Here is a 22,155-nt window from a genome sequence, read left to right on the forward strand (position 1 = left end):
ATGCATTTATCATGTATACAGACCTTACTGTTCAGTAACTGACCCTAGGCAGATGGGTCAGGCCCTTGAGTCGTGGATCTGCTCGAGGTTTCTTCCTATATGTATTTCCAATTCTAGGGAGTTTTTTCTCACCCCTGTTACCATGTAACCTGGCAATAGCCAGATGAATTTCGCTCCGCCTAGCTCCACTCATCCATCTGGAACCGATCCATTGAAGTGTTGCTTCAGAAGGCTGGGCCTAATCAAAAAATGCTTGCATATGATTGAATAAGCCACTTGTCCGTCATCTATTGACGTGCTACTTCAACCACTCACAATCGAAGCCAACCCGTGACGCTAATAACAGACTCACAGTCGCTTCTACGCTATGTCACATCTATGAAACTCCCGCCCTGCGTCCTGATTGGCTAAACCATAAAGTTGGTTGGAGAAATCACTCTCAATGGAAGAGGTCCCAGATGGATGTGAGTGAAGCTAGGCGGAGCTAAGCGGAACGACATTCATCTGGCTAGGGCCAGGTTAGTTACCATGGGCCTTCTTTTCTTTTCTCTGATTGTCTAACACTCTAAGTGCCATGAGACATGTGTAATGTTTTGGTCCTCTATAAATAAAATTAAATTGAAATTCAATCAAATTCTATGATCACCACTGATGTGAATGATTACACAATTTTTTAAATCACAAGTATCGAAATCGAGATTCTTCACTTGGTATTGGTATTGAAACAATAATTTTGGTGTTTGTGACAACAGGAGTTGAGGATGTTTCCCCACCAAAGCTGAGACCAAACCTATATGCTCTTCATGCAAAGTTAGTGTGCATTCAGAACCACTAAACTGTGACTGCAAGTAAAAGCCCAAATTTCAGACAATTCCCCCAATGACTTTCAGGTATCAAGGCTAGCACATTTTTAAGACTTTTCTTTCAATAAACTACTAAATCAAAACGTTTTGATTATTATACTTGCTTGTTATAACTTGTAATGTAATTGTTGATTTCCATTCATTTTAATTTAGCAACACTTACTGTCTTTAATACATGTATCTAAAAGTCACTAGTTGCATTTACCCTAACAGACTCATTATGTCCTTCCCACAGGATGTTGCCAGATAAACTACCTTCTATTCCTCTGATGTGTTCTCATCTCTCCACCTCCCTCAAATGTATGGTTGCTGTAGCCTGGGGTTCCATGACTAAAGATGTTTTGTGTTTTCCCAAGTCTTTAATTATCCCTGTTGAATGCCAACGTAAATTTAATTTCAACTAATGAGAAGTCAGAAAGTAAGCAAAATAGGACTGAGGTGAGACTATACTGGCTTTGTGGTTTAGCTTAAAATACTTCTCAGTGCACCTACTGTGATTACATTACAAGCCCTATTTACAACTGATCCGACAATATAAAGGGTCCACCATGTTGTTGGTGTTTTATCTTTTATTTACACATATAAAACTATCATATGACAGTGACTGAAATGAATTATGTGCATTCATTTTATCTGACTTTGGATAGAAAGGTATCAGATAGCCTGTGTGCAGAAAAAAATCCATACAGAAAATCTGTTACACAGATGTTCCAGCAGAGATTTTCAAACAGATCATTATTGCTTTAATTAAGATGTAGGTTTACCACAATGGGTTTCCCTTGGTTTTTGTGAAGGCATGGTGCTACACAGCTACCCAATCTCAAGACAAAAAATCCCAGTGTTTTCTCTCTGTTCGAACTGTTCACTTTCAAACTAAGGATGAAATACTGCAGTGTCTTGATTACTAAGCACTAATCTTATATTATGTGCACTAAATTAACATTATGTTAAGGAGACAGCAGCTGAGAGGTTAACTAAATATAAATGAATTCCTCTCTAAAACGATAGGTGTAAACAAGCACATTTGGATAGAGAGAGAGAGGGATGCCTACACACATAAAATGAGGCATATGTTAGCCAGGGACCTGGGCTCATTAGGCAGAACTGGGAGGACATGGTCAGTTGTTTGACAGTTTTTTTAAATTTATTTAGCACTATGGGCTGCCATCTAATCCTGGGGATTGATGTTTATGATGTTGAAAAACTAAAATAGAAATTGATGCATGGAAGCACACATATTCACCAATATTAAAATGTAGTAGTTAAATAGGTTGTACACGCTTACACACACACACACACACACACACACACACACACACACACACACACACACACACACACACACACACACACACACACACCACATACCACACACATCCCATACCACACACACACATGTGTGTATGGGTATTTAGAGAGTAGGAAATCCTGAGACTGCATTTACTACAGACTGTGTGTTAGAACACCAGGTGTAAGAAACATGGGCCGCAAACTCTGGAATCCCTGTACATTTTTAACTCCACACCTCCCTCTGATCCAGGAGAGGGTTACTTTCTGTCTGTATGCTATACTGCTGATCCTCGGTTGGTAAATTCCTTCAATTTTGTTGACTATAATCTGGAGAAAGTATGCATTTCACAACTGCTTATATCCTGATGAGCACTCTGGTTCTGATACCGCATCAAAAAGGTAAAACTAGAAGGTTTTTATCATGGTTTTATATCATATGGTTTTAATATAGTTACAGCTTTTTAAATATGTTCAACATTATTTTTTTTGTTTGATTACATGCATTTCAAAATAGAGTTTGTGATTCTAATCATAACTACTTTTTGTCAAAACTTGGGTCTTACAGCTGTCCATTCAGTGTTTGAACTGTACACAGTCCTGGCTGGCTCTGTAAATGGAAAAACAACCTTCATTTTTAGGCTGTGGGATTAATGTAAAGCATTTATGTGGATTCCAGCCTTTACTAAACAGACTTTTAAGTCACATTTTTCTGAGGTATTTCATAAGTATGTCCTGTATTTGGCATACTAAGAGCCTGTATCTACACAACATTAAGTATAGCTAAAAAAGGGCATATTAAGAGGCCACCGTAATCGTATGTAAAGTATGGCTGAAGATGGCAAATTAACAAATTACGCCATTAACAAATGGGCCTTTAATGGTCTAAGTTAATGATCTAATGGTCAATTTATTACTATACATTTCACAGTCTTTTTTATATCTTTTCAGGAACAGTCTTCAAACCTTTCAAACTAATTTTTTACAGGATCAGGACAGAATTTGACTTTGGCACAATCATTTATACAAAGTATATATATTTTATAATATATTGTAGAATTACAGAAAGTTGAGTTGGGTCTAATGTAAAGTAATCACATTAGAAAGTACAAAGTAACGTGATACTGTAATCACATATATTTGTTAGTAACGGAATAGTGCATCGCGTTACTGTAATCACTCTACAGTTCCTAACAGTGTGCGCAAAGACTACTGGATTCTCTTATTTGAGGAAATAGGATTTCTCCTCCTCATGCCGTGGGGACGCATGCTGCAGTGTTGTGCTTTACCCTGTCATGTGGAGCTGGTTGTGAAATTAAACCGCCTACTACTGCTTGAGAAGGACTTCTTGGCTTTAGATGATACTTCTTTGCTTTCTTCATAACAATTAGGCCGTTTATAACATCTAAAAATAACATTTGAAGCTAAATATTCACCTGAATAAAAAAATCAGCATCTCAAAACATTGCAGTGGCGAATGCATTCTCAACTAGAAATGCAATTCCAAGGAATTACCAGTGCATGCAAAGCGGTTGATAGGATGTTGCTAGGGTAATTGAATTGGTTGCTAAAGTGTTGCTAGGGAGCCTATTATCAATATTAATGTAAAATTATCAAAATAGTTTAAAGAGTTATTGAAATGGGGAAAATAGAGAGGTAGCGAAAGAAAAGAAAAGGTAGCGAAAAGGACTAAAAAAAAGTGAGAAACCTAGTTGAATTGAGAGAGACACAGAGAAAATGTTCCTTTTAAGTTGCTGCAGTCAGTAAGAGCACAGGTGCTTGATTGCACCTCAGGTATTTGATTACAATACCCCTAGTTCAATTAAAGGGACACCAGGCAAGCCTGATGCTTTTTCTCTACGAAACTCCCCCTCGCTCGGTCTGAAGCTCTTTTCCTTTTCTTTGCATCTTTCGTCAAGGGTTTTCGCTGCTTCTTTGCCGGCTCTGCCATTATACAACGTTTGCAACAATCGCTAGCGTTTTGTTAGCCTGCCTCTGTGCTGTGGATGCAGGATGTAAACTGATCCTGCTTCGGTGGGCGGGTAAGATACACTGAACTTGCAAGCGGGATATTCTTCCTACAGACAGTAGGGGCGGGGGCGTAAGAATCTTCATTCGCCCTGTAATGAGTCATTTAACCATATACCGACTTACGAAGATGAGCAATTAACACGAAAACGTTGCCTGGTGCCCCTTTAAGAGAGAGAGAGAGAGAAAGAGAGTTGAGCAGTTATATAAGGACTTAAATTTTAAAAATAGTTTAAAAAGTAATTGAAATTGGGACAGAGAGGAAAGAGAAGGCAAAAGTGAAGAAAGAGAAAAGGTGAAAGAAAGGGAAAAGTGAAAAGAGAAAGGTGAAAGATCCAGTTGGTTGAATGGAGAGAGACACAGAAAGTTATAGAGCACAGGTGCTTGATTGCAATACAGGTGGCTTAATAACCCTATTATGATGTCACAATGACTCAATTCATTTTGGCAGAAATGTCTTAGTTTTATCAAATATCTTGTATAAAAGTATAAACTGCATGAAAAAGTCATAGCTGAAAAAAAAGTGGTTCAAGTCAAATTAACCCTTTGCTAAGTCCCGCCCTCCTTAGTTAGGGACCGTTCGTTAATTATAAGAGGAGCCACTGGAGGGATTTTGGATGCTGCAGGCTAAAGTTGCATGACCCTCCCTTGCCTGCAATACATTTTTCAATGACCCTTCAACAGAATTTCAAAAAAAGACGTGACCCTCCCCGGCGAAGCTAGCGAAGCGATCATATAGGGATTGCCTATAGGAAGGGATTGCCTATAGGAAGTTTTTTTTTTTTTTTTTTTTTTTTCCCCCCCGTCATCTACTTCCTGAATTTTTGGTCAACGATACCCGGGACACCGAACCACCGGGGCACATGAAATTTGGTGGGTATGTAGCCCCACCAGACTTTTACGGAAAAATTTAGTTTCGTCCCCGGGGGCCACTCCCCCCCCGTGCTGGGCCCCCCCGAACCGCAAAAAAAGCAGTTTTTCCTAAATAACTACCTGAACCGTGGCACTGAGGATGAAGAATCTTTTATGGTATGTTGGTCTCAAGGGCCCACATCAACCTGGCCCATAATCACTCATTTGTGATTTGTCCCCCCCCCCCCCCACCCGAAAATTAAAAAATTAAAATGCAATATTCTTCTTATTATATCGTAATAGTTAAGATCTTCAGTTAAGATGTTCAGAACTGCACCAAATTGTATGTGTATGATTGACCTGGCATTCTCTGGGGGTATGCCAAGTTTCATAGAATTTCATCCATGGGGGGTCTAAAAAATATTAGGTTATGTGTACATTTAGTGACTGTACACTCATTGGCCTGTAGATGGCGGTGCACACTTATACACATGCACACACACACATACTATCGGTATTAGAATGGCCGATACATAATTACAAATTCAAAAATTAAATGAAAAGAAAGCCAAAATAAATATTCATCATCATCATCATGGCTACATTTCCAGTATTGGTGATAAGTAGTCGTTTGTCCACTAGATGGCGCATCGTTGCAGTGAGACGTAATTTTGTTGGAAGTTAAAAGTGGGTTGGAAAAACAATGGACGCTTCCTACAAGGACTGTAGTTAACCGCAGATAACATCTAATAAGGCTAGGACGATGTTCACATGAAATGTAATTCCCATTTCTTCTTGAAGCCGAAATAAATCTGAGGATGTTTATTGGACATGCTTGGTTTTTACTGCAGGTACGTTAATCTTATAATATCAATAAGGACCTAGGTAATGTTACCGTTAGCGTTGATTGAGTGATGGAGGCCAATTTGATTGATTGCATTTGTAGAAAACTATAATGCGTTTATACCAAGCAAATTGATAGCAGCACTGTAATTGTATCTTTCGACTGTCATTTGTTGCACGTGCTACAAAAATCATTCTGTGCAATGGAAGATTTCCCAACGTTACACCGGTCTGATACAGTTTTGCCTATACATGCGTGAGACGGAGACGCCTGTTTATTTTGTTTTAAGTGCGTGCAGGGTGTGAGAGGGGAATCGATGTGCTTTGATTCCAGCTTGGTAGTTGTAGTCTGTGAAATTAAAAAGCATGTGTGTGTGAAGTATCCAAACAATGACACCTTAATTTCATTATGGCTGCTTTAGCAACACATCTTAAGCTCAGGGGTGGATCTAGAGATTTTTTCCTGGGGTGGCGAAGGGGTGGCATGAGGTTCCAGGAGGGGGCCATGGACATTAAAATTCTACAGATTTCATTGAATATGTTTTGTTCTCTACATTACATTACACGAGGTGGGAGGCAAATCGGAGATGTAGCTGGCGTTTTGGATGATGTGGGTCTTAATATGTGAATTTCTTTCTCTGTGTAATCACTATACAGTCTGTGTAGTCTGTACTTAAATTATACAGTGTCAAAAAGCAATTCTAGGGTGGTTTGGAGGTATGTTCCCCCAGAGAATTCTTTTAAAAAATGACCCCTCAAATGATTTCTTCTAGTTAGTTTTGAGAGAATATGGATACATTTATAAAATAAGCCATCAATAGATTTAGGTTATACCTACCTAACCTAGATTCAGGTTATATGGATTGAAACAAGATTCTGATGATTTGGGGGTATTTTTAAAACATGACCCCTCAAATGATGTCTTCTAGTGAGTTTTGAGGGAATATGGACAAATGTAGTCATACAAAATAAGCGATCAGTAGATTTAGGTATCTGAATTGAAACATGATTCGGTAACACTTTAGAATAACATGTGCTTATTAGGTATTAACAGTGCATAATAAGCAGTTAACAATTTATTACTAACAGTTAGTTAACTGCAGTGGTGGAATGTAACGAAGTACAAATACTGTATTTGTACTTTACTTAAGTAAAATGTATAGTGCATACTTTTGACTTTTACTTCGTTACATTTTACAGCAATTATCTGTACTTTTACTCCGCTACATTTCTACAACACCATCGTTCCTTTTTACGATACATTTTATTATCAGTTTTTTTTTCTCTCTGACAAACACGTTTGTTTTACCGAGGGGTTGCTACTAAAGATTCTGGAGCGCTACGTGCATTCTTAGAAACATAAGCTTCTAGACCAGGCAAAGCGTGAGCTTGTAGCCATCTGCATTCGGTAGGCTATATTCACCAGACCCATGGCTACACTGTACATGCAACTGTGTTCTGTGCCTTTCTCTGTCTGTTATCTGCAGCGTTAGGGCCTCCTATCCGCGGATCAGCGAAGTTACAGGCTATGCCCATGCTTCTGTCACACGTCTGATCATTTGCGGCACAAATGAATGGTAGACTATTAATGAACCGGTGGCCGGAAAAAACGTAACATTTTCCAGATTAGGAAATATTCCTTAATTGTGTGTGATTAAATAAAGATGCATAGCCTACAATTGGGGGGTAGTAACGTGAGCGCTCATTCAATGTCTATGCGTCTGCGCAAGTGAAACTGAACTTAATCATAAAGACACCTTTCTCAGCAACTTTTCTGTTCAATCAGCATAATTGGCATTACGATCCACCCGACGTTTCCCTTGTCTACCCCGTTAAACTTCAGGCTCTCGTGTTTTGCTGAATGATATTACTCAGCAGATCACCCTAGTAGATAACCAGAATTACAGTCTCTAGAATTGTAGGTCAGAATGTAAACTGGGCCACAGATGGTAAGCACAATTGCATTAACTTAAAACTATCTAGTCGAGTATAACCTAAAACTAGCTTAATTAAAATGCCACAGCCCATACTGATTTTTCCTTTTAGAATATAGATATTAAGAGAATAAATCATTATGCAAATACTTTTACTTTTAATACTTAAAGTACATTTAAAAGCAGGTACTTTTTACTTTTACTTAAGTAGGGTTGTCATTGTGGTACTTTTACTTTTACTAAAGTAAATATTTCTCTGTGTATTTGTACTTTTACTTAAGTACTGAGGTTCAGTACTTCCTCCACCACTGGTTAACTGTTGTTATCCTTTAATAACATTAACTAACGGTTAACATGCCGCTTGTAAGTGTTAATAAGCAGCCTTTTAAGTGACTTACAAGCATATTTGTTAACAGCTAACATGCAGCTTGTTGGGGGGCTGCAAAATGTACTACAAATAGGTAAGAAAGGTCTTATAAGCGTATTAGTTATCCACCTCTTTGTCTTATACACCATTAACAAGCATTAACAAGCTGCTTGTTAACACTTACAAGCTGCATGTTAACTGTTAACAAATGAAGAGTTCAGATGCAAAACCCTCTAAATCCGTCTGACCACTTTTCTTTTAAATGAGCATTTAAATTCAGTCTCCTATAGGTTTTTGCCTATAAATCGATATTTCAGACCAGGAAAGGAGTGGTATGTAGTGGGTTTAGAAGTTAAATTATTTGATTAGCGTATACTATGTGTGGAGAGCATCCCCTCACCATCTTTATCTCATTTTTGACATAGGTGGCATTTAGAGGCTTTTGCATCTGAACCCTTCAAATATGCTTGTAAGTAACTTAAAAAGCTGCATGTTAACGCATGTTTATCATTCTGATTAACCTTTGTTTGAATATTATTCAAAACTCCATAGGCTTGAAAAGTCACCTGCCCACACAGTGTTCCCCAGACCCCTTATAAGATGAATTATCTCGAAGAATAAGGATTGACTTTGTTTAAGTCAGTAGCCAGTCTGAGATCATTGATTTGGGGGGGCTGTTTTGGGTGTACTAGCAAAATTATTACCTATTACCAATAGCCTCCCTTGTAGAAACTACTTTGTTTTTGAAAAAATCAGCACACATTCTTCACATCTTAGAGAGGATGCCTGACTGAATGTGTTAAAAGCAATTACCTTAGAGAAGTGGATCCTTCTGTCATTCTGAATAGCTCTATTATAATCTGCTATTTTTTCTTATAGAACCTGAACCTGTAACTTAGTTTTTCTCCATATTCTCTTAGCTTTTCTACAGGATCTTTTTAGGTCATGGATATTTTCATTCATCCAAGGAGTCAGTTTGCTACAGGGCCTTTTTAAGTCTTTAAGGGTGCCACTCTCAAGCAGGACACCTAGTTCACTATTGAAAGCCTCTACTGTTTAGTCAATAGAAATATTTAAAATACCTGAGTTTCTGGAGTCTGCAAGAGCTATGAACCGCTGTTTTGCTCTAACGTCCAAGAATCGTGATTTGATTGTAATTTCAGGATGAATTTTTAAAGTATTTAGTATGACATTAAAAGATACACAATAATGATCAGACACATTTATATTGTTTACTGATAAGTCAGTGACTTCTATCCCTTTAGAAATAACTAGAATAATAACTAGAATAGATCAAGGGTATTGCCAAGGTTGTGGGTGGACCCCGTAACATGCTGCTTTAGCTCTAAACTGTCCAAAACATTAAGGAACTATTTAATATCCATGTTTTATTGACATGGATATTAAAATCGCCATTTACAATTTTCCGATCATAGCTAGTGATGATGAGCGACATAAATTCAGAAAATTGGTCGAGGAAGCCAGTCCATCGTTTAGGAGGGCGTGATAAGGTCAATAGGAGTATAGCTGGGTCAGCCTTCAGAGTGAGGGCGATATACTCGAAGGAAGCGAAATCGCCAAAATTGACTCTAGTGCAACTATGTGTTTGAGAGAATGGTGGCAATTCCACCCCCTCGTTTACCCTATCTAGTTGAGTGGAAGAAATTATAATTTGGGGGACAGGTTCAAGAACAGCTTCGCTGTCTGAAGTTAGCCAGGTTTCAACAAGAAACAGATATTCCTATTTTGAATCGATTCACTGATAAAATCATTGATTGCAAAGGTTTTAGTAGTGAGTGTGCCTATAGTTAGTAAGCCCATGTTAGCTGTTAGTTAGGTTTCTAGTTTTAAAATGGCCTTTTCTTTTCACTATACATTAGAAATCAATGTTGGAATAGAGCTATATGCATATGCCATGCTGACATGAAGCAGCTTGATCTATAGTAGTAGAAGTTATATGTTACCCTACAGAAAACATTTTCAGACCCATCCACATGTACAATGCCATTTGAATCGATACCTGGGGGCATGGATCTGTAATATTTTCTACAGAATGCCAATGCCTCATTGTGGTCGTTATGTTGTCAGAGAGCAGTCTGGTTACAGGTAGGTTTGGGTGGAGACCATCATGCTCTCCCAGAACAAGTCCCAGTTGTTAACATTGTTAACATAGGGGATGCTTAGGGAAGCGCAGTAGCGTTTCAGCCAGGTGTGGAGATCTAACAGTATTGACCTTCTCTCAGCACCTTTTCTGTAGGTAGGGAGAGGCCCAGAGATGACAATCCGTTTTTCTGTGCCCATCAGGGTGGTGATGAGAATTTTGTAGTTTTCCTGCAATGCTACTGACTGCCTATCTTTGATGTCATTGGTGCCCACGTGCACAATGATGTTGTTGACCTTGGTGTGGCAAGTGAGGATGCTTGGGAGTTTTTGCTGGATGCCACGGACCTTGGCACCAGGGAAGCAGTAGACCTTGGAGGGACCGCTAGGTGAAGGGGGAATGCAGAGGTCTCTGACCATGGAACTACCGATGACCAGGGTGGAGGCTGGTTGCTATGGTGGTTACTAGGGTCATATTAAAGTGGTGGTTGCGAGGTTGTTTGCTAGTTTAATTAAGATGGTTGCTAGGATACATATGGTGTTTTTTATGCAAAACAAAGCAGTTGATCTGCTGGTTGCTAGGATAATCTTGATGGTTGCTAAGGTTGTTGCTATGTTGTTGCTAGGGAACACATGGTGGTTGTGTCGTGGAAAAACTAGTCCACTTTCGAATCCACTAGTAATTTATCACTTGACTATTACTAATTAGCACTCTGGGACAAGGCGTCCGAAGGAGACAGAACAGACAGGAGATCTCTGAAGACTGCTGAATCTTTATTCACCGTATTGCAGTGATACTCCAGTCTAAACAATGTTCAGACCAGGTGTCAAGCAATAGGGTGAGGTGAGATGTGAGATCTGAAATCAAAATGGCTGCGGCCTATCTTTTATACTCCTTAACCTTGAAGTTGGGCCTTCTCGCCTCCCTCGAAAGACACCTGTTGGCCTATCAGCATCCACCAAGGTTACGGATATTGGTGGGACCCCTTGTCATATCATGCATAGAAATTATATGCAAAACTGTCTGATTCTGTTTTTTTTCCAGTTTTCATTACCTCATCCTCTCGCTCTTGACCGTCTAGGCCCAGTTTGCACTATGCACTCATTCACCCCACTCTTTTGACTGCTGGTCTGGTCTGTTTAAGATGTGTACAGGCCTTGAAGTCTCATAATAACTGCAGTAATATCAAAGTTTATAAAAAAACATACATGCATCCTTTAAATCATATAAATCCACCACAGTTGCTATGCCAAATAAAGTGGTTGCTAGGGTTATCATGTTGGTTGCTATGGTGGTTGCTAGGTTGACATTATAGTGGTTGTTGCTAGGGAATAGGGTGGTTGCTATGCCAAATAAAGTGATAGCTATGCTGGTTGCTAGGGTAATCATGTTGGTTGCCATGGTGGTTGTTAGGTTGACATTATTGTGGTGGTTGCTAGGTTGTTATAGTAATTATGAGATACTATCTCGTAATTATGAGTTAATTATCTCATAATTATGAGATAATGTGATTTTTTTTTTACTCATGTGAATGCAATGAGCTTCTGTACGACCTGGTACAGTGTCTGGATATAGGCGTCTAATAGGATAGATTATGCTATCATATGTTTCACACAGCGTCATTAATTAAATAATAATTATATAAAAAAAAAAAACACACACATGAAGGGGACGGCATCAATAACAGTGTCAATAGAGACATTTCAATGCAAAAGTAATGTAACAAGTTACTTTCCATAGAGAGTAAATAAGTAATGTAAGGAATTACATGTTTAGTAGCAAATAATGTGTAATGCATTACATTTTTGAGTAACGACCCAACACTGTTCATAATGTTGCCATATTCTCTCTTTCAGTAGCGGTTAATGCCATCTCTGCCCCTGATGTCCAAAAAAAGCCATGCTCAGGCATGCTTCACCTCCAGGTCATCCACAGAAACAAGCGCTGCTCTTGTGAGAATCTGAAAGATAGGGAGTGTGTATACTTCTGCCACATTGGGATCGTATGGATCAATACACCAAGGTAATTTCAGACCATGGATTCCATTTGTATGTAGTTGCATTTGATGTTAAGAGCTACAGTGATTTTAGACATGAAAATGTTCATGAAAATGATTATTTACAACAAAATTGTGTTGTCAGAGACTTTTATTTTGAGTCTAGTCACAGACAAAAACCAGCAGTTTACTTGTGAATTACATTTTATAGCCATTTTGCACTTGCCACAGTTTTATCATTCTAACTGAATACTGTACCGATTTTGATCATTCATACAAATTTGAACAAAAAAAAGATAAAAGAGGCTTGAGGATAGTTTTCATGCCTAGATATGTTATTGATCCTGTAGCGTACACATACTGTACAGAACAGAAGGACACATACAGAACAAGAAAATATTAACGCAAGTACTGTGAAATAATAGTCTTTTCAACATAATTTCTACAGAGAAATGTCACTGGGTTGCTGGCGTGACATGGCAGTTTTTGGCAGTTAACTTACATAAACAACTTCATATGTTATGTTAATGATTCACTTTTAAGATTCCAGTTGTTGTAAGAACTTCCATTCTCCACTCACTTTTCAAACCCCGACACTCGTTAAAAATATTGTAGAGCAAGAACAACCATGTGGTGACTGTTTCAGTGAGTAGCCTAAAGACTCATTTAGTAATCTAAGAAGACACATTTCGTGCGACATGAGAGTGCTACAGGAACACGCAGATCAAAGAAAAATGTTTGTCTATGTTTTAAAATAAATGTTCTATGAGTTAAATAGTCACAGGAACCTAAATAGACATGCAACTCAAACATGATTTTGTATTTACAGAGGAACACTGACATTTAATTCTATAAATAAAAATCAATGTGACATCACAACTTTCATGGTTTTTGATTGCCGTGAAATTGACATCTTGCTAACTGATTATTATGACCGCCGCTATCGAAGCTAGCGAAGCGGTCATATAGGGATTGTCAAAGTTTATTTTTTTCCCTGTCATCTACTTCCTGAATTTTTGGTCAACGATACCCGGGACACCGAAACACCGGGGCACATTCAATTTGATGGGTATGTAGCCCCACTAGACTTTTACGGAAAAATGTTGTTTGGTCCCCGGGGGCCACTCCCCCTCCGCGCCACCCCCGAACCCCAAAAAATGCAGTTTTTCATAAATAACTACCTGAAACGTGGCACCGAGGATGAAGAAATTTGTATGGTATGTTGGTCTCAAGGGCCCACATCAACCTAGCCCAGAGGTGGGCAAACTGCGGCCCGCGGGCCGGATCCGGCCCGCCAAGCACTTTCATCCGGCCCGCCGAGCATTTCATTTAGTTATCAGGCTGCTCGCTATTTTTTTCCTGCGATAGAGACGACGTTGGTTAGCTTTACTGCAAACTGCTTTTCACTCTCCTTAGATAACGTTTACAATGTCAATGTCAAAACATCATGTTAAATAGAGATAACATCATGTTAAACTAAGTTAACTCTTAGTTATCTCCTTTGCAGCAGATCTAACGTGAACATTATGCAATCCATTTAATTGGCACGCGTCTGCACTCACGAGAGGGAGAGAGAGCCGCAGGTTCCAGCTGGCTTGTTGATATCTCCTTCTTATAAGAAAGTTTTAAAAGGAAATCATGAAGGCAACATTAGTTCCCACTACTGACCATTTAAAAACTGTGAGAGGGCCCAGCCGTAGGTACAGCACTAGCCATAGCGGAGCAGACAGAAGATCATTGAGAAATAAACGTGAATTAATGCGACTGTCTTAAAGCGACAGTGCACAATTTATACATTTGTTAAACAGCATAAAATTAGCAGTATTTTTAAGCAATTCATATTTTAAAACAAATACTTTTCATACTAAATTATTGGTTATAAAAAATGTATTTTTTGCGTTTATTTTGCGTTTATTTTGCGTTGCGTTTATTGACAATTTTCAAAACCCAATGTGGCCCTTGAGCCAAAAAGTTTGCCCACCCCTGACCTAGCCCATAATCACTCATTTGTGATTTGTGCACCCCCCCACCCCCCCCCCCCTCCGGTAAAAAATTAAAATGCAATATCATTCTGCTTTAATCGCCCCTCTCTTCAGTTAAGATGTTCAGAACTGCACCAAATTGTATGTGTATGGTTAACCTGACATTCTCTGAGGGTATGCCAAGTTTCGTAGAATTTCATCCACGGGGGAGGGGGGGGGGGTCTAAAAAAATTAAGTTATGTGTATATTTAGTGACTGTACACTCATTGGCCTGTAGATGGTGGTGCACAAACACACAGGTACGCACATACTATCAGTATCTGCAATTAGAACGGCCGATACATAATTACAAATTCAGTAGGATTAAAGGAAAACCAAATATTCATCATCATTTGGTTGCATTTCCAGTATTGGCCTTACGTTTGTCCACCAGATGGTGCATCGTTGCAGTGAGACGTAATTTTGTTGGAAGTTAATCTAAAGTGGGTTGGAAAGACAGACACTTCCTACAAGGACATGTAGTTTACCGCAGAGAACGTCTAATAAGGGTAGGATGATTTTCACATGAAATGTAATTCCCATTTCTTCTTGAAGCCGAAATAAATCTGAGAATGTTTATCAGACATGCTTGGTTTTTACTGCAGGTACGTTAATCTTACAAGTTACGTATATCAATAGCCCACGACTTTAGCACCCTGCACGTCTATTACATAGGGGGAGAACCGGGACTTTTCAATGAAATGTAATTTACAAAGACATCGTACCACACTGAAAGCTAATATTTTATCACTAGCAACCTACATCTGTCCTCTGTCAAATACAGTTGGAATTTCATCTCTGAGTTATTTAAGCAGAAGTTGAATGTGCGTTTTGTTTCATTCGACTCTCCTGGCCAGAATGAATAACAGGCATGGGGGACGAAAGAAACATACCATTTAAGCTATGTACTTCCCACAACTTCAATATTTGACAACATATCATGAATGGTACTTCAAATAGGTGTTATTTTTAATAGATTGCTGATGGGCTATACATCTTGGTGAACGTCTGTTAACAACTTCTTGCCGTTATCGTGAAGCGTGTATCTCGCGGTTATGGAAATATCATGCAATATGCCATTTTTTATAGTTAGAACAATATGTGATGCCAATTATATTATGTTTCTATAGTGTAACATGTTATTTTACTTTGTCTTTACGTGGGTTAGGGCACCACACATCCAAATAAGTGCCCTTCATGACCCACAGGCCTTCAGTCTCCACAGGTTAACATGGCAAAACTCGAAAAGCTTGTCAGACCTCCCGTGCCTAGTGACGGGTTGCTAAGCCACGATTGGCCTGTGGGGGTTTTCGGGTGTGGCTTAGCGAAGGGTGAATTGTATCTTTCGACTGTCATTTTATTATTTTCTGACACTAGCCTACAAGAGCTAATTGAGTTAGCCAAAACGCGTTCGCTAACGTGATGGTTTTCTAATATAGGCCTACCTGGGACATTTCTGCTTGTTAAATAGATTTTTCTGCTGTTGATTCGCTCACAGTCCTTGGTGGCCCTTTATAAAGTGTTGCATTAAGACCACAAAAAGTCTCAAAAAGCATCTGAGCTAACATTCATTCCCAAACACCGCTACTTCAATCCTCTATTTTCAAAGGTGTTTCAAGTAACGTTAAGGAAGAGCATGGCTCAAAGTAAAGTAACTAGGGCTGAGACGACGTAATTGACTAGACTACATAAATTTGTCAAAGTGAATCATTTGTGTCAACTCGTCACAATGTAGATTTATTAACGCACCCGTAATGATCTAGCCTACATCTCCATTTAAACCAAATTTTTTAGAGCGCACTTTGAGAGATGTATCCAGGGCAGGGCTGTATCTGTTGCATGTGCTACAAAAATCATTCTGTGCGATGGATGATTTACCAACGTTACGTCTGATACAGTTTTGCCTATGGCTATACATGCATGAGACTGAGACGCTTGTTTGTTTGTTTGTAGTCTATGCGATTAAAAAGCATGTGTGTGTGTGTGTGTGTGAAATATCCAAACAATGATAACACTTTCATTATGGCTGCTTTAGTCACAGACCTTCCGCTGTACAGTGGGTCCCATTTAGAAGTGGCCACTTCATTCACGCTTTCTGTGATTCACGCAGCTGGGTGAAATGTAGCCTATTACAACTTTTCGCCAAGAGAGGGCAGCTTAAGTCAGCTTGATACTGTAAGCCAGGTGTTTTCAACCAGTGGTCCGAGGACATTGCTAGTGGTCCCTGACCATGGATTCAGTAGTTGCAATGTGGAAATCAGTATTTTTCCCACGAACAATAACAGACGCAGCGCTCAACTTGGCCCGTTAAAATGTGAACAGTCTAGCGACGCATTTCATGAAGGCCCTTTTGGACATGTCTGTTATTTGAACCACTGGTTAGATGTAAAACTGCATTTCGTTTTAGACTATTGATATTTCATTTGTGCATTGACAATAAACTAAAGATGACTAAAATCTTTTGGGGCAGCCGTGACCTACTGGTTAGCACTTCGGACCTGTAACCGGAGGGTTGCCGGTTCGAACCCCGACCAGTAGGCACGGCTGAAGTGCCCTTGAGCAAGGCACCTAACCACTCACTGCTCCCCGAGCGCTGCTGTTGATGCAGGCAGCTCACTGCGCCGGGATTAGTGTGTGCTTCACCTCACTGTGTGTACACTGTGTGCTGTGTGTGTTTCACTAATTAACGGATTGGGATAAATGCAGAGACCAAATTTCCCACACGGGATCAAAAGAGTATACTTATACAAGGATACAAGGAAGTTTATTGTCACATGCATATAGTTACTGGATGTAAGAAATGCAGTTAAATTATGTCTGGTGTCAGCCTATTTGTGCATTTGGGGGGGGGGGGGGGGTGCCCTACTGTGATGAACTGCCCTACTTGTGATTGTTTAGAGCAGGGATATCAAAGTCAAATACATTAGAGGGCCAAAAAAACAAATTTGCTACAAGCCGAGGGCCGGACTGGTTCAATGTTTATTAAAACATATTAAAATGACTGCACGTAACCTATTGAACCAAGATGTGTACTGTGTGAAGTGCGGGCAAAGTTTGCACAAATGTACGATTTTTCCCATCCTCACCGACCTTGTCATAAAACTTGTTTAAATGATCATATGATGCCTCCTTGCTGCTTTGTCGTCTACATCAGCCTTTCTCAAACTTCTTTGACCTGAGGCCCAGTCAAGGCATACTTTGGGGTCATAGGGCCCACCTACATGAACCCACCCCCTCCTCCCAACCCCCATTAAATTATCATAATGATATCACAATTATTATTATTTTTATACTATATTGCTATACATGCACTTCAAAACAGTCAATGTTAAAGTGCTAAGATTGTTCACAAAAGTTTGTGAAAACATGCACATCAGAGTACTGCTTTACTAATGTAAAATACAATTAGGCCTACAATAGTTTCATTGTTTTTGCATTGTTGCATGATGCTTGCATGAGAAATACTTCTCAAAACAACAGCAGTTATATGGGTGCCGTTGTTTTGGGATGTTTCCCTCATGCAAGCATCATACACTGATAGAATATTTATATGTTATTTAATTACATTTAATTTGAATGCCTGAATGTAAGGATTCAGCAGACACAATACCAGCTTGTGTGAATGGTAAATGGCGGATCAGATCATGCGTAAATCACTGATCTGGAGATCTTTAACTATCTTTAACTAAGACTAATTAATAGCTTTTGGCTGACTTTAATACTTAATGCCAAACAGTGTTTTATATAGTCTGTGCTCTGTTTTTTATGGAAGTTGCATAAATCCACGTTGTTCTATTAAATGTTGTTTCATAATTAGCCTTCCAATAGGTTGAAGCTTAGCTTTGCTACCAACGTGCACACGCATGCATTGAATAAACGCTCATACCACGACTTAATTCTATGCCTGGTTGATGACACCAAATTAACAAGTATTTCCTACTAATTGCAGAAATGTTTGTTTTCTTTTTTCTGTCCGCGGCTCCTTGACCAATTGCGCAGCAAATTATCAGACAATGGCCCGGGAATAATTTCACTCTGCAGACCATTGTCCACATTGCAGACCGCGGCCCATAGTTTGACAAATGGTGACCTGCATGCTGCCATATTAAGGCCTTTTTACTGTGTTTTAGCTGGGTTTTAGCGTGGAAGGGTCTGTAGAAATCTGGCACCCTATTCAACGAAGTTAAACTGAAAGAGCGTGCCATTCACAGACACCAGAATGAACGAGTTCACAGTAACGTTCATCAGGTAGTAGCCTAATACAGTACGTTCAGTTCACGTTCGCTCAAAATACTAGCCTGGCGGGCCATCCTATATCATTGAAATGTATAGTCTGGAATCAAACCATTCACATCGCTTAATCCAAGGGGCGGGCAGAGAATTGTCTTTCAAACTGCCTAGGCATGCAATAGGCCAGCGCTACGACCATATCCGTATCCGGTCGGCAAAACGGCAAATACATCCTTCTTCGAAAGGAATGACTTAAGTGCATTGTGTTGCTCAACTTTCAAAGAAAAGCACAAGTCCAACTCCTCCAAAGTTGACGCCAACGCTGATTCAAACAACCGCTCTTCGCTCGCCATAGCCACCTTTCTTGTTGTTCACCGTCGCAGGACTGTCGTTATCCTGTTAAGCCCGCCTTAAGACTCTCTAACAAAATAGAGCGCTGTGATTGGATGACGTCCACGGCGTCAGCCAATAGAAATCCCTATGGTTTGATACTAGACGTACAGGCTGAGCAAATTAATTTGCCGCCGCTAGGGTGCGTCTAGATTTCTAGGCTATCAAAATACATATGAACGAGTGACTTTCGTTCAATGAACGCTTTCAGGCACAACACTGGGGAGGGGGGTAGCTGAAAGTTGACATCTGCCCTGACTGAATACTGATGAATAATGAAGCCGAGGCCCACTTGCGGCGCCGCAGTGAGTTCGTGGGCTACCGTTGCATTGTGGGGAATGGAGTATTGATGCGCAAAACAGTAGTCGCCGGATCCGGCCCGCGGGCCTTGACTTTGACATGTCTGCTTTAAAGCTTTCCTGCGATCGAAGGAAACCAAAGCCAACCTCGTCCTCTACCTTCCTCATAAAGCTGTTGAACTATGTAAACTGCCAGTCACAGTTCACACACACAAAGGTGGCAGTAGCAGTAAGTCATTTTGGCAAACCCACATATCTACACGTCACACAGATGTCTTGGTGCTTGCCCTTCACAGGGTACCAGACATCAACAAAGACAGTCTCATTATCACGGGCACTGGAGATCATCGACAAAAGATACATCTCAGACTAGAAATCTTGCGCACCCTAGCGGCAGCAAATGTAATTTGCAGCCAGAGTAGTCTAGCAACTCTCCGTTGGCTTGCGAGTTGGAATAACCAATATAACTTCGGTCAGGCCAATCACATCGTGTATAAAGTCGGTGGACCTATCGGGTATCCTATCGTATCCTATCCTATCAGGAAATTGAAAGACAACCGTTTGTCCCACCATTTACCATTTATCCCGTGGGAAAGGAAAAGTTTCTGTTTCAAATCAATCAAGTCATGATGATGTCATTAACACACTTTGTAGGCTTGTAGTAGGTCCTCATCCATCTCCAAACATGTTAGCTGGATGTGAGAAATGTGAGAAAAAGTGAACACACAGTGAGGTGAAGCACACACTAACCCGGAGCAGTGAGCTGCCTTGCTACAGCGGCACTCAGGGAGCAGTGCTCTGCGGTGCTTTGCTCAAGGGTACTTCAGCCGTTCCTACTGGTCGGGGATCAAACCGGCAACCCTCCGGTTACAAGCCCGAAGCCCTAACCAGTAGGCCACGACTGCCCCAAACTGCCTTTGTGTGTGGCCCTAATACTCCGTCGTACTCCCCTCTTGCATATGACACCCCCAATGAACAATTCCATTGAAGAAAATGGGCGTGTATTTCAATTTAAAAGTCATTATTAACTTGATGCTACTTTCAGCACTGAAATTGGTCCCTATTGCGCAAAACTAATTTGGCATGAGAAATACCACCACATATGGATACTAAAGTCTCTTCTCTTTCATATGACACCACCCATGAACAATTTCATTGGAGAAAATAGGCATTAATTTCAATTTAAAAGTCCAGAGCCTATATTCCAGATTGTGCAGCCTTTCAGCACTGAAATTGGTCCCTATTGCTCAAAAGCAATTTGGCATTGGAAATTACTGCCTAAGCAACACACGTGGTGTTGCCGCCTTAACCAAAAAAAAAAAGAAAATATGAGCAATATCTGCCTTGTTCCTCTGTCCTGTTTTCCTCTTTCATTACAAACCGTGATCAAAACCAGTCTCCCTTCTCTGCAGAATATATTAAATAATATATAATTTGGTGAGAGCAGCACAAGTGGTGCGCAAAGAGATTTTTGATTCTAAGTTTCACTTTGACAGCTCATTCCATCCCAGTAGTCAGAACGATTATGTCCCAGCATTACTTTTTGCATTGATGTCTATGATCTTCGATGGAGCAAACATCAAACACCAAGCTCAACACAGACCACCATGACTACAACCATTTCAGAGAAACACCCAGCAATCCTGAAATAATTCCATGCTGGGAGGTTTGTTGTGCATAAGACATGCAACAAGTCCTCAGCCACGGCAATAGACCAGTGTCATGAACAGAACAATGCACTCATCAAAGGATCTGGTGGAGCAGTTGGACTAACAGAGAATCCCGGGGCACTGTGATGCTGGATGGTGGCTGGCCCTGAAATTGCCAGAGTAATTACTGAATTTGAAAATGTAATGTCACCACAATCTGAAAACCATCACCATGAGCAGCGAAGTGAATCGATTGAGGAGATGGGGAACCCATTTCTTGAAGAGCCAAGATCTGCTAGTGCTTGATACCAAAGACATCAAACTGCATGGGAGACATGGAAATCTTTCACAGAAACTTTCAATGAGCTCATGGAATTGAAGAATGATCAGAGTGAACTATCCATGTCACTGCTGGAGCGCTTTGTAGTACTAATGTATGATAGGACAAGTGACATCATTGAGGTGAATGAGGCCAGAAAACCTGTTCACACAGAAATCTAGAGCTTTAGAGAACATCCAACCCACAAAGGCTGCACTTGAGCAACATATTAAGCGGGTCACTTATCAAGCCAGTGCCTGGTACCAAGCTTTAGTGCTTGATCCTGAGCAAAACCCTTCTGATTGGGACTGGGTTATGGTTATGGTATTTACCAGACGCTTTTGTCCAAAGCGACATACAGTACACATAACAACAATACAAAGTAACAGTAAACTACATTAAGTAATGTAGTAAGACTACATAAAGGAGAATAGTAATAATAAACAACAATGTCAATTCAATCAATAGCCTAATAAAAATAAATAAATACTATAATATACAAACCATAACGCATAAGAAAGCTTTAATAAATTATAATGCATATGCATGTTGAACAGATATTATCTTTAGATCCCTTTTGAAAGACCCAAAACCATCACAGGAACAGAGAGCACTCATTCCACCAATGAGGAACCACTGAGGAAAAGAGCCTTAAATTTGACCTAGCGTTTATGGCTGGTTGACACAACAGACACTCATCAGAAGACCACATACACTGTAAAAAATGATATGCCCATTTACCTTAAAAAGGTTTGTTACCCTGCTGCCTTACGTTTTTGAGTTAATTTGACAATGACATTTATTTTAAATTAACTTCCTTTACTTAGTCAAGTCAACAAAAATGTACCTAAACTCTTGTCAAAAAAGGTATGAAAGTTATCTTGATTAATTTACATGTTGTTTCAAAATATGATCGTTATAGTTGAAATAAATTTGTTGACTTGAACCAATTACCTGAAGTTTGTTCCCAGAATGT

General features: G+C 39.8%; 1 protein-coding gene across 2 annotated transcripts in view; it reads left to right on the forward strand.

The window, feature by feature from the left end:
* The first annotated feature begins 812 nt into the window (after positions 1-812).
* Positions 813-22,155, forward strand: part of si:ch211-202p1.5 (uncharacterized protein LOC103909337 homolog) — a 48,667-nt gene continuing 27,324 nt past the window's right edge. The window contains exons 1-3 of one of the 2 annotated variants that reach the window (XM_042095048.1): positions 813-890; positions 1,099-1,163; positions 12,132-12,297. In XM_042095048.1, the coding sequence (XP_041950982.1) occupies positions 880-890; positions 1,099-1,163; positions 12,132-12,297 (242 nt within the window). In that variant the 5' untranslated portion in view covers positions 813-879. Of the gene's footprint in view, positions 891-1,098; positions 1,164-2,462; positions 2,553-12,131; positions 12,298-22,155 lie in introns of those variants that run through there. The other variant, XM_042095049.1, reaches the window with a different exon arrangement.

The sequence above is a fragment of the Alosa sapidissima genome, chromosome 6 (genome assembly GCF_018492685.1).
Source record: "Alosa sapidissima isolate fAloSap1 chromosome 6, fAloSap1.pri, whole genome shotgun sequence".
Classification (NCBI taxonomy): Eukaryota; Metazoa; Chordata; class Actinopteri; order Clupeiformes; family Clupeidae; genus Alosa; species Alosa sapidissima.